This window comes from Sapajus apella, unplaced genomic scaffold (genome assembly GCF_009761245.1).
Source record: "Sapajus apella isolate SASKATOON/1434 unplaced genomic scaffold, GSC_monkey_1.0 scaffold43, whole genome shotgun sequence".
Classification (NCBI taxonomy): Eukaryota; Metazoa; Chordata; class Mammalia; order Primates; family Cebidae; genus Sapajus; species Sapajus apella.
In genome coordinates, this window is record NW_022436983.1 from 14,794,175 (window position 1) to 14,806,505 (window position 12,331).

At 39.3% G+C, this 12,331-nt stretch overlaps 1 protein-coding gene across 10 annotated transcripts in view; it reads right to left on the reverse strand.

Moving 5' to 3' along the window:
* The window catches only part of USP48 (ubiquitin specific peptidase 48), a 101,189-nt gene that overhangs the window by 22,964 nt on the left and 65,894 nt on the right, over window positions 1–12,331 (reverse strand). For all 10 annotated transcript variants that reach the window (XR_004275854.1, XM_032300697.1, XM_032300695.1 and 7 more), the window contains 6 exons: window positions 5,317–5,441; window positions 5,046–5,168; window positions 4,705–4,766; window positions 4,307–4,417; window positions 2,530–2,660; window positions 1,745–1,851 (listed from right to left, as the gene is read on the reverse strand). Coding sequence is in view for 9 of the 10 variants with exons in the window: in XM_032300697.1 (XP_032156588.1) it covers window positions 1,745–1,851; window positions 2,530–2,660; window positions 4,307–4,417; window positions 4,705–4,766; window positions 5,046–5,168; window positions 5,317–5,441 (659 nt within the window). In the remaining variant the exon portion in view is untranslated. The remainder of the gene's footprint in view (window positions 1–1,744; window positions 1,852–2,529; window positions 2,661–4,306; window positions 4,418–4,704; window positions 4,767–5,045; window positions 5,169–5,316; window positions 5,442–12,331) is intronic.

Here is a 12,331-nt window from a genome sequence, read left to right on the forward strand (position 1 = left end):
TTCTATGCTCTTTAAACATGTTAGTTTTTTACCCTATTTCTTACTCTTGTAGTATTTAAAGTGCTCATTGTACATTTAAGAGGTCTCTGCAGAGCAGTTATTATTATCAATCTTGTACAATAACGTTACTTCGCAGAAGTTCAAAGGTGCCTGATACCTTCCCGAGCATACTGGTTGCCAAGCCTTTTCAAGTTCTCAAACTATTCAGGTGGCAGGAGTCATATGCTCTTTAAGACTTGAGAAAATGAAAGACAGAAGAAGTGCTCCCTTGCAGAATACTATGAAATACTGCTATTAAACTGAACAATGAAACTATAGCTAAATTGGATAGTATTTTATACCAGAGAACAAAAGATTTTAAGAAAATTCTAGAGGGAGAAACAGAGACATTTATACTTATTAACTTCATTTTTTCAGCAAATTAGGTAATTAAGGCCTTATTTAACTTGTAAAGCAGAACCCTCGGCCTCCAGAGCATAATTTGTAAGTTAGTCTTCTAAACAATGTGTTTGAAAACCAACATCAAATTAAATGTATTCCATTTTGTCTTTAATCCCAAAACCATGGAATTAAATTATTAAACTATCTAGAGATCTGGGTCAGGATCTACCCAAGAGCCATCCCCAATATAATAAAAATGCTTGGAAATCCAATCCAAGCAAGTATTAACACCTCTACTTCCCAAACATATCCAGTCGATTTCACCTATCCTTGCAGGTCAGTGCAAGAGGCTCTAACAGGCCTCTCTCATTCCCGTTATGCCCTCACAGCAATTCCAAACACTATAGCCAGGGTGGCTTCTTTTAAACTATAAATCAGATCATATCATGGCCTTGCTTGAAACTCTCCAGGGGCTTATAGCTACACTGGGAATAAAACCAAATCCTTGGTGTGATGTATAAAACCTAATAGAGTACGGGTCGCTCATTCCATATCAGGATACCTTCTTGGAATAAACTTTATTCTAGACCAGCAATAGCCACACTAGGGTAACCATTAGCCACATACAGCTATGTCACTTCAAATCAACTAAAGCTGAATTCTTCAGTCACACTAGCTACGTCAAACGCTCCACAGCCACACATGGCCAGTGACTACTGCAGTGTGCAGCACAGATACAGAACCTAGAATCTGTTGATTGCCATGGAAAGCTCTATTGGACAACACTGTTCCAGGTGCAATGGTTTTCAGGCTGCTGCATAAGCACAATAGGCTTATCCTTTTGACCTTTGCATTCTTTGCCTGGAATACACTTCCCAGGCTGCATCCCTGACAGTTACGGCTTAGGTAAAAACAACTACTTCTCCAAGACTCCTCTCTTGTCCCCCTATCTAATACTAACTTCCACTTTACCCTGCTAAACTTCCTTCAAAACAATCATTTCTGTGTGAAATCATATGAATTTATAGTTTATTCCTGATCTTCCTCACTAGGTACCTATAATTTTGAGCGCAGGTATTATACCTGCCTTCTTTTATCATTGTTACCCCCAGCACTGGGACCATTCCTGGCACATAGCTGATATTCAATAAATATCTATGTATCAATTAATAACAGACTAAATTCTCATATGATCACGTAACTGTTCATTTTCAATTGCTGTCCAATTTCAATTATTCTGATGCCAAACCATTCTGAAGGAAGAAAAATGGAGTCCTAGGCAGACCCTTAGTGCAAATACAGAGCAAATCAAGTCAGAGCATGCTTGATCATTACTAGTCATCACCACAAGAGGGACCAGTACCTTTTTATTATCCACTACTTTATGGACATAGATGGTGGCTTGAGTGTACTCGCGCAGGTCCCTCTGCTGCTGGCACAGTAAGCCTTCTCTGCATTCTGGACAGAGTTCTTTGGAAAAAACAAAAAGGGAAAACAGAAGTGGCTGAGGAACCACTGTTAAAGAATCTAAGATCTAAGAACATGTATCTTCTAATCTTGTGGCTAACAAAAAAAAAAAGAAAAAAACATATATCAAAGTTACTAGTGTATATTCATTAAACTCTTAATAACATTTTCTTTTTTTGAGACAAGGTCTTGGTGTGTCACCCAGGCTGGGATGCAGTGGTGTAATCATAGCTCACTGTAGCCTCAAACTTCTGGGTTCAAGCTGTCCTACTGACTCAGCCTCCCAGTAAGTAGCTCAGACTACAGAGGTGTGCTACATTTTTATTATTTTGTAGAGATGGGGTCTTGCTCAGGCTGGTCTCAAACTCCTGGCCTTAAGCAATCCTTCCACCTCAGTCTCTCAAAGTATTAGGAATATAGGTATGAGCTAGTGTGGTGGCCCAAACTATTAATAATATTTTCAATTAACTGTTATATTCTATTACATGCAAATGATAGGGAAATCAATTTACTGTTCATAAATAAACATATAAATAATGAGATGACCATAATAGAGTTTCCACCTAGGGAGTTTGGACCACCACATGATCTTTAACTTTAAAGCAGACAACACTGACATACCCTTTCTTCTTAAAATGGCAGCTCTTAACTATAGAAACAAAAAGCAATATGAAAACTTACTAGGCTCAGAAATATACTGCGTTTCTGAAGGATTTACATCTCCCACTTCAATTCTTGTGATTTTAATTACATGATCCACAACAAAGAGCTTTTGTATCATTTGCCACTCACTGGGCCATATGAGAGCTATACTGTGCAAAAAAACACAACATGCCTTAAGACACATGGAAATTAAGAGAATTAACATAATCCATTACTCTGCTAAACCATAACCATCAACACTAATATTTAATCAAAAGGAATTAGAGGGAAAAGATACATATCATGAAGAAAGAATAGTTTTTGATACAAAGGAATGTTACCACAGCAGCGAAACTAAATGAACTAGAATTACACGAATCAACATGGTTAGATCTCAAAAACATAATTGAGTAAAGTAAGTTAGTTGCAGAAGCATAAATACAGTATGATGCCATTTATATAAAAAGTTTTAAATATGCAAGACATTATGTGCTTTTTTTTTTTTTTTTTAAGGAATACTTTCCGAGACAGATGAATTTTAAATTCAGGACAGTGGTTACCGCGAGAGGGAGAGGGAGAAAGAGAGAGAAGCAGCCACAGAAGGATAAGCACTGAGGGGTCTTTGATCATATCTGAACCATTTAACTTTTAAACTGGTAACACACATTTGTTTATTGGTGTAGATATTTTCCTGAAAGTCTGACATTTGCAACAATAACAATGACAGGAAGAAAGGGAGGGAGGAAGAGAAGAAAGAGAGTGAGTGAGCAACAGGAAAGGAAGGAAGCAGAGAGGGAGAGAAAAGGTAGGGAGAAAACCTGGAAGAACAGATAAACTCTGAACTCCCTTAAATGATGTTAAAATACTAAAATATGAATAATAAAACTCTAGCTGAACCCCAAGGGCATTTTTATTTATGTCTTTCAATTTCCTTTTTCTGATTTTCTTTTTCTTTTTTTTTTTGAGACAGAGTCTCACTCTGTTGCCAGGCGCCAAGCTGGAGTGCAGTGGCACAATCTCGGCTCACTGCAATCTCCGCCTCCCGGGTTCAAGCAATTCTCCTGCCTCAGCCTCCCGAGTAGCTGGGACTACAGGCGCACGCCACCAGGCCCAGCTAATTTTTACATTTTTAGTAGAGACGGGGTTTCACCATGTTGACCAGGATGGTCTCGATCTCTTGACCTCGTGATCTGCCCGCCTCAGCCTCCCAAAGTGCTGGAATTACAGGCTTCAGCCACCGTGCCCGGCCCCTTTTCCTGATTTTCTGACAATGTTGGAGGCATTCTGCATTCTCTTATATAATTATTTTTGGCAACATCAAGGGAGAAATTCACAGACGAACAAACACCTCTAAAAGTACTTAAAGCATGGAATAAAACTTTGGTTCTAAGACCCTAGGATTCCAGATGGGCAGTGCAGTGGCTTTGCTCTGCCACCCTGCTATCCTCCTCCTTTAATTGTCTGACGCCTGGCAGCTGCAGGAAAAAACCTACAACCAAGACCATGTTGATTCTGTAATTCTGGAAAAGAGGTCACAGTGCTGGTCACCAGCGGGGGGTGGTGGGGGAAAAGGGTGGCTGTGTTGTCTCCAAGAGGGACAGGGAATGAGCAAAAAGACAAATGGCCTCAGGCAGTCTCTTGTCTTTCCTGGAGGAGTAGTCTTTTTCTTTTAAAAGGGAAAAAAACCCCCACAATTCAGCAAAGGACTAAATTCTTAAAATAGACTATGTCAGATGAGAAATTTCCTAAACATACTTTATTAATCATCACAAAGTTTAGAAAGAAAAAAAAAATCACACGAAGAGAAGAAACTCACAGTTTAGAATCTTCTTTGGTCATGGAAGCAAATGTAAACATGAGGCCCCCATGGGGGCACAAAAGAGCGCTGTTCCCAACAGATGACACAGGGCTACATCTTGTAGGCTTTCTACTCAAATGAGACAAGGAGGAGAAATATACCTAATTACTGCATGATGAAAGAGAAGATTTTAAATAATTATTTCAAAATCAGAGATATATTTAAGAAAATATTAGTAATTACATGTGTTTCTTAGGACTATTCATTTAACTTAATAGAAAAGAAAGCTTTCAGTGTGTGCTGGTGAAAGTAACTATGAAGGGTACCACAAACAGAATCCACGATATCTTAAAAAAGTACCAGAGTCAACCAAACAATAACAACAATAAAGAAAATAAAACATGTTTTGTTTCTACCTAACAAATTTCCGCCACTCTTCTACAAAAAACTGAGACACGATATAGAGGACATCCGTATCCTAGAACACAAAAATCACAAAACAGTATCCGTCAATTCACTGCCTTCTTAACACAAATTCTTTATAATATACTTTGGTTATCCTTATTCAAGTTTTATAAATAAAGTGAAAACACAGTCCTCTACCAAAAAATAGCAGGCTGGAGTAAATCCCCTGGTTAGATAACTAAACAAATGAGAATATGAGAAGTTCTGGGTTGTTCTGAAATAGCTCACTGGGAACTTGGCAAGGGGCTTAAAAAGAAAAGATGCATTCTTTCCTTTGTGGGAATCATTATACCTCTGGCCAGTTACTGAGACACGGTCTGTTTTTATCCTGGAACAAATTTGGGAGAGAAGTCTTTTGCTCGTTTGCAATCATCTTATGTAAGGCTTCATTTTCTTCCCCTTCTCTTTCTAAAATCTGAAAGAGAAAGAAGCAATCAACTGTCTCCTGCTGACAGCACATGACTTGCCTCCTCCCTACACCCCCGGCAGAAGTTGAATTCCCCTGGGAAGTCAACCCAGGGAGCTGTCAAGCCATTTTCCCAGATGTCAGTATCGTTCAGTACCTTGCACTGTGAACAGCACTCTTTGTAACTTGGAAACTCAGGAGCCTTTGGAAAGTACTGCTGCAGTTTGCTCCAAGCCTCTTTAGAAACAAGCCTTCTTTCATTTTCAGATATGCATAGCTCACCTGAATTAAAAATAGACATATATTTAAGAAAAAACAGCTGGAAAAAAGTCATTAACTATTTCCTATTTCTTAAACCTTAATGAAATCATTTCTTGCTTTGCTAAGTGTTGTATTTCTCACTCTCTGTTTTCAAAAATTTGTGGATTTCCAATTTCATTTTAATTCTAAAGGAGGTAGCTATTAACCTCAATTTTATGTCCTGAATCTAGGTCTGTGGTCAAAAAAAAATCACGAGATAAAAAGAGATGTATAAAGTTAAAACCGTGCATTTTCTATCTTTCTCCCTGCAAGGGAGGAAGTAGCCAAAAATGGGATTCCAGGAATCCTGGGACCTCTGTGTCAAGGCAGGAGCTGCTTAATGAAATTATACCTATCCCACACTCAAAGGTTATCATTTCCTACAGACTTTATTGTCTCCCATTTGACTAATCTTGAAATCACAGTGCATTAAAATATTTTAAAGCTGTGCCCAGCCATCACAGGACCATCGTTAGCGATTCAAATAGATGATAAAGCAATCTACTGTTCAATCTGAAAACCATCTCCAGTCAAGCACCAATTTGTTTGCTATTTGCAATTTGTTTTGCAGATCCCCTTCAATCTTCAAAAATCCCAGAAGACAACAGAAATAATGCTAGTCACTGCCACTCTTCCAGGGCCTTTCTCCTCTGGCGCCACTTGTGGTTATATTAACTATTGTTACAGCTGTTTCTAAGTGATAAATTAGTGAACTTCACTTATCTATCCATATCAGTCATTACCCAGAAAACTATCTTTAAATTTCTCAAGTTATATGTTTGTTTCTGTGCCCATTAGCAAAGTACCTACAGATTTATTAAGAGTAATAAGCCAGGGGCTTTCTAAATATGTACTACACTTTACATAATAAATGAATTTAGAAAAATGAATATAACCAGGGAGAGTACAACTAGCAAGTAGCAAAGCTGGGACACAAAACCAGGTCTATAGGCCAGGCACAGTGGCTTGCTCCTATAATCCCAGCACTTTGGGAGGCCAAGGCAGGTGGATCACTTGTTAGGACTTTGAGACCAGCCTGGCCAACATGATGAAATCCCGTCTCTACTAAAGATACCAAAATTAGTCAGGTATGGTGGTGCTTGCCTGTAGTCCCACCTACTAGGGATGCTGAGGCAGGAGGATCGCTTCAGCCTGGGATGCAGAGGTTTCAGTGAGCCAAGATAAGCACCACTGCACTCCAGCCCGGGGGCCACAGAGAGAGACTTCATCTCAAAAAACAAAAACAAAAACAAAAACAAAACAGGTCTGAGGCTGGGCGCGGTGGCTCACACCTGTAATCCCAGCACTTTGGGAGGCTGAGGCGAGCAGATCACGAGGTCAGGAGTTCGAGACCAGCCTGGCTAACATGGTGAAACTCTGTCTTTACCAAAGACACAAAAATTAGCTGGGCATGGAGGAAGGTGCCTGTAATCCCAGCTACTCGGGAGGCTGAGGCAGGAGAATTGCTTGAACTTGGAAGTAGAGGTTGCAGTGGGCCAAGATCCTGCCATTGTATTCCAGCCTGGGTGACAAGAGCATGACTCCATCTAAGGAAAACACACACACACACACACACACACACACACACACAAAATAATAACAACAAAAAAACCCGAGGTCTATAGCTCATTCAACCCCATAAGATATTAAAACAATTTTTTTTTTTTTTTTTTTTTTTTTTTTTTCTTTTGGAGACGGAGTTTCGCTCTTGTTACCCAGGCTGGAGTGCAATGGCGCGATCTCGGCTCACCGCAACCTCCGCCTCCTGGGTTCAGGCAATTCTCCTGCCCCAGCCTCCTGAGTAGCTGGGATTACAAACACGCGCCACCATGCCCAGCTAATTTTTTGTACTTTTAGTAGAGACGGGGTTTCACCATGTTGACCAGGATGGTCTCGATCTCTTGACCTCATGATCCACCCGCCTCGGCCTCCCAAAGTGCTGGGATTACAGGCGTAAGCCACTGCGCCCGGCTAAAACTATTTTTTAAAAAAATTTGTTAGAAAATAAGAGTCTCATTCTGTTGCCCAGGCTGGAGTGCAGTGGGATGATGCCAGCCTCAACCTCCTGGGCTCAAGCAATCCTCCTGCCTTAGCCTCCTGAGTAGCTGGGATAACAGGCTTGTATCAGCCACCATGCCCGGCTAATACTTTATTTTTATTTTGTAGAGAGGGAGTCTCTCAAACTTCTGGTTTTATGCAATCCTCCTACCTTAGCCTCCAAAAATGCTGGAAATAAAAGCATGACCCACTGTTCCATGGTCCCAATAATTTGTAAAACCTCAAAATGCAAGTGAACTTCTACCCCTCACATCTTCTGGAGATTTGAATAATCCCCAAAGGATTATTTTGCTTTAATAAACTTGTTACCAGAGCAATGAAGTCACAATGTAAACATGTATTTTCTTTCTGGGTAGACTGTTAATTTAAATTTCCCATGAGTCTATGAAAACTTATTCTAACATGCCCAGAAACAACTAGGGAATTAATTTTTTTTAAAATGAAAGTAAAAGGTTAATTGGATTATCAACGCTTAATTTACTAAGGCCCTATGGTGAAATACAATGTAACCATAAAAAAGATTAAGGTAGATTTCCATGACCTGATTTTGAAAGAAGTCTATGGCAATTATAACATTTAAATGACTGCCTTTTTATGCTTAAAAAAAAAAAAAAAAAAGATTGTGTGCGGTATAACCCCACGTGGCTTTGAGGGAACAGTAATGCAAATGCACACACATATTTTACTATGCAATGAACAGAGGAGACCCAGACATTGTGGCTGCACAGTTCATTTTCATGTGGGGGAATTTTCAGGTGGTGACTGGCTTTTATGTGGGATAAGTGTTTCTCATATGATTAGGAAAGAACAACCCAAATTCATTTCTGAAATCAGAATAATATTAGTCATTTTACTATAGTCTAGTTGGTAATAAATATATAGTCCTTCATTTTACTTCTTAGCTGAGTGTCTAAATTTAATTTCCCATCATCCTAAAAATTATTAGCATAGTAGTTAATATATCATTTCTATTTGCTAGTATTAATGTAATTAATGATAATGAAATAAATATACTTGAATATTGTCTATGACCTCAAAATAGTTAATTAAATTTGGGTTGTTCTTTTCACTGTGACATATAAATTGTTAGAAATTAAACTTGTATCCTGCAATGAATAATGTTATTTCTTAAATTTTAATAGGAAGCCAATCACCTATATCCATTCTATGAGCAATACCACCCAAAACAAGACCAAACCAGTCAAGAGAGATTCAATTCACTAAATCCAAAGATTCTTCTGGGATAAAGAGAAATCTAGTTAACAATGAATTCAGAATCTGGATAAATGGCCCTCAACCCCTCACCCTAAATCTAGCTCAAACTGTATTTGGGCCTCAGGACATCTCAAGAAGTACTTTCAAAATAACAAAACAAAACACAGCCCATCATCTAAGCTAACTAGGTGTAATAAACAAGATATACAAGGTATCACTTAAAGGAATACAAAGTATAAGTACAAAATCAAAGTATTTTGTTAAAAAGTAACAAAAGTATCACTTAAAGGAATACAAAGTAAAATGGATAAGAAAGCTTGATACATATACTATCTATATTATAAAGCTTGGTATCTGCAACAAATACTGAACTCTATGATAGTAAATCTTCCAATTGAATATAATCCAATAATTAATTCACAAAATCTGCAATATATCAAATACATAAAAGACTTTAGAAACATCATTAAATCACATCACATTAAACATCATTAAATCACAATAAAGAATTAAAAGAAAACTTTATTTTTTAAATTGCATTTTAGGTTTTGGGGTACATGTGAAGAACATGCAAGATTGTTGAATAGGTACACACATGGCAGTGTGATTTGCTGCCTTCCTCCCCTTCACCTATATCTGGCATTTCTCGCCATGCTCTCTCCTCAACTCCCCACCCCCAGCTGTCCCTCCCTATTTCCCCCTAACAGACCCCAGTGTGAGATGTTCCCCTCCCTGTGTCCATGTGTTCTCATTGTTCAACACAAGCCTATGAGTGAGAACATGAGGTGTTTGATTTTCTGCTCTTGTGTCAGTTTGCTGAGAATGATGGTTTCCAGGTTCATCCATGTCCCTACAAAGGACACGAACTCATCGTTTTTGATGGCTGCATAATATTCCATGGTGTATATGTGTCACATTTTCCCTGTCCAGTCTATCATCGATGGGCATTTGGGTTGGTTCCAGGTCTTTGCTATTGTGAACAGTGCTGCAATGGACATTCGTGTGCCTGTGTCCTTATAGTAGAATGATTTATAATCCTTTGGATATATACCTAGTAATGGGATTGCTGGGTCAAATGGAATTTCTATTTCTTGGTCCTTGAGGAATCACCACACTGTCTTCCACAATGGTTGAACTAATTTACACTCCCACCAACAGTGTAAAAGTGCTCCTATTTCTCCACATCCTCTCCAGCATCTGTTGTCTCCAGATTTTTTAATGATCACCATTCTAACTGGCTTGAGATGGTATCTCAATGTAGTTTTGATTTTCATTTCTCTAATGACCAGTGATGATGAGCATTTTTTCATATGTTTGTTGGCCTCATGTATGTCTTCTTTTGTAAAGTGTCTGTTCATATCCTTTGCCCACTTTTGAATGGGATTGTTTGTTTTTTTCTTGTAAATCTGTTTTGGTTCTTTGTAAATTCTGGATATCAGCCCTTTGTCAGATGGGTAGACTGCAAAAATTTTTTCCCATTCTGTTGGTTGCCGATTCACTCTAATGACTGTTTCTTTGCTGTGCAGAAGCTGTGGAGTTTGATTAGGTCCCATTTGTCTATTTTGGCTTTTGTCACCAATGCTTTTGGTGTTTTGGTCATGAAGTCCTTGCCTACGCCTATGTCCTGAATGGTTTTGCCTAGATTTTCTTCTAGGGTTTTTATGGTGTTAGGTCTTGTGTTTAAGTCTTTAATCTATCTAGAGTTAATTTTAGTGTAAGGTGTCAGGAAGGGGTCCAGTTTCTGCTTTCTGCACATGGCTAGCCAGTTTTCCCAATGCCGTTTATTAAACAGGGAATCCTTTCCCCATTGCTTGTTTTTGTCAGGTTTGTAAAAGATCGGATGGTTGTAGATATGTTGTGTTGCCTCCAAGGCCTCTGTTCTGTTCCATTGGTCTATATCTCTGTTTTGGTACCAGTACTATGCTGTTTTGATTACTGTAGCCTTGTAGTATAGTTTGAAGCCCGGTAGTGTGATGCCTCCTGCTTTGTTCTTTTTGCTTAGAATTGACTTGGCTATGCGGGCTCTCTTTTGGTTCCATATGAAGTTTAAGGTGTTTAAAAAAAACTTTTAGTTTTAGAGACAGGATCTCACTCGCTCTTGTCGCCCAGGCTAGAGTGCAGTGGTGTGATCACAGCTCACTGTAATCACAGTCTCCTGGGCTCAAGCAATGCTTCTGCCTCAGCTTCTTGAGCATCTAGGAATACAGGCGCATTCCACTTTGCCTAGTTAATTTTTATTTATTTTTAAAATAGAGATGGGTCTCACTATGATGCCCAGGCTGCTCTCAAATGCCTCAACCTCTTAAAGTGCTGAGATTACAGACATGAACCACCACACCAAAGGAGTCATTAACAACAAAAAAAGACATATAGCTATAATGATGAAGAAAAGAGAGGGAATAACAGGGATAAAAATTATAAGGGTTTCAAAGAAAGGTGAATGTGACACAATTAAAAAAAACTCTAAGTTGGCAAAAGTCAAGAAGTAGCCAGATTTACTACACTGCAGAACTGTCCCCACAGACCCAAGAATTGGGGGCTCATGAAGGTAGGGATTTATTAAAAATGAGAGAAGGGATGGAAAGTCTATTTAAGAGGTATGTAGTCAGATGTTGAGTCCCCTTCTCTGCCCTTGAGATCATTGTACCCTCTAGCCACAAAGGACTACATGCTTATTCTTGGACAACAAAACCTAAGGCCCCTGCACAGGGGACACAAAACACAGAGACGAATGAGGTGACAAGCTGAGACAGGGATAATTAAACCTTTCCACTACTGAATGCAGGAACTCTTAAGTCCTCTGCTCTCCACATCTTCAGAAGAGTGATAGCAGGTCTGAATTTTCCAGGCAGGCGAATGAAAGATGCTTATGGAAAAACCTTAGTGGCCCAATAGCAGACTGCCACTGGAATTTCCCAGTGAAACATGCTGGCCAGGGCAGGAAACTAGTGAAGCTGTCACCAAGCCCCTCCAAGACACACTTGGCTTCCACAGAGTGCCTAGCATAATAAATGAACCTGTACAACACTGGGGACAAAGATCTTACAAGTCTACCAGAAACTGAAGTGGAGAAAAATTACCTGCAAACAATGGCTTTGGACTTCTGAATGGTATGCCCAGAGCAGTGCTACAGAAGTTTCTCAAATGTTCACAGAAAAAATATTTCCGACAGACAATTAAAAACCTAGGCAAAACTATCCATTCAGTGTGGTGATCCAAGACAGGTGACTCTTGCCTTTCTATGCCTCAGTTTACTTACTCATCAGTACAACGGATGTGATAACATACTGATAACACAGGGTTGTGACAACATTAAGTGAGTTGGCCAGGCACCATGGTTCATGCCTGTAATCCTAGCACTTTGGGAAGCTGAGGCAAGCAGATCACCTGAGGTCAAGAGTTCGAGACCAGTTTGGACAACCTCTCTACTAAACTGTCTCTACTAAAAATACAACCATCTCTACTAAAAATACAAAAATTAACTAGGAGTGGTGGCGCCTGACTATAGTCCCAGCTACCTGGGAGGCTAAAGCAGGTGAATCACTTGAACCCAGGAGGTGGAGGTTGGAGTGAGCCAAGATATCGCACCACTACACTCC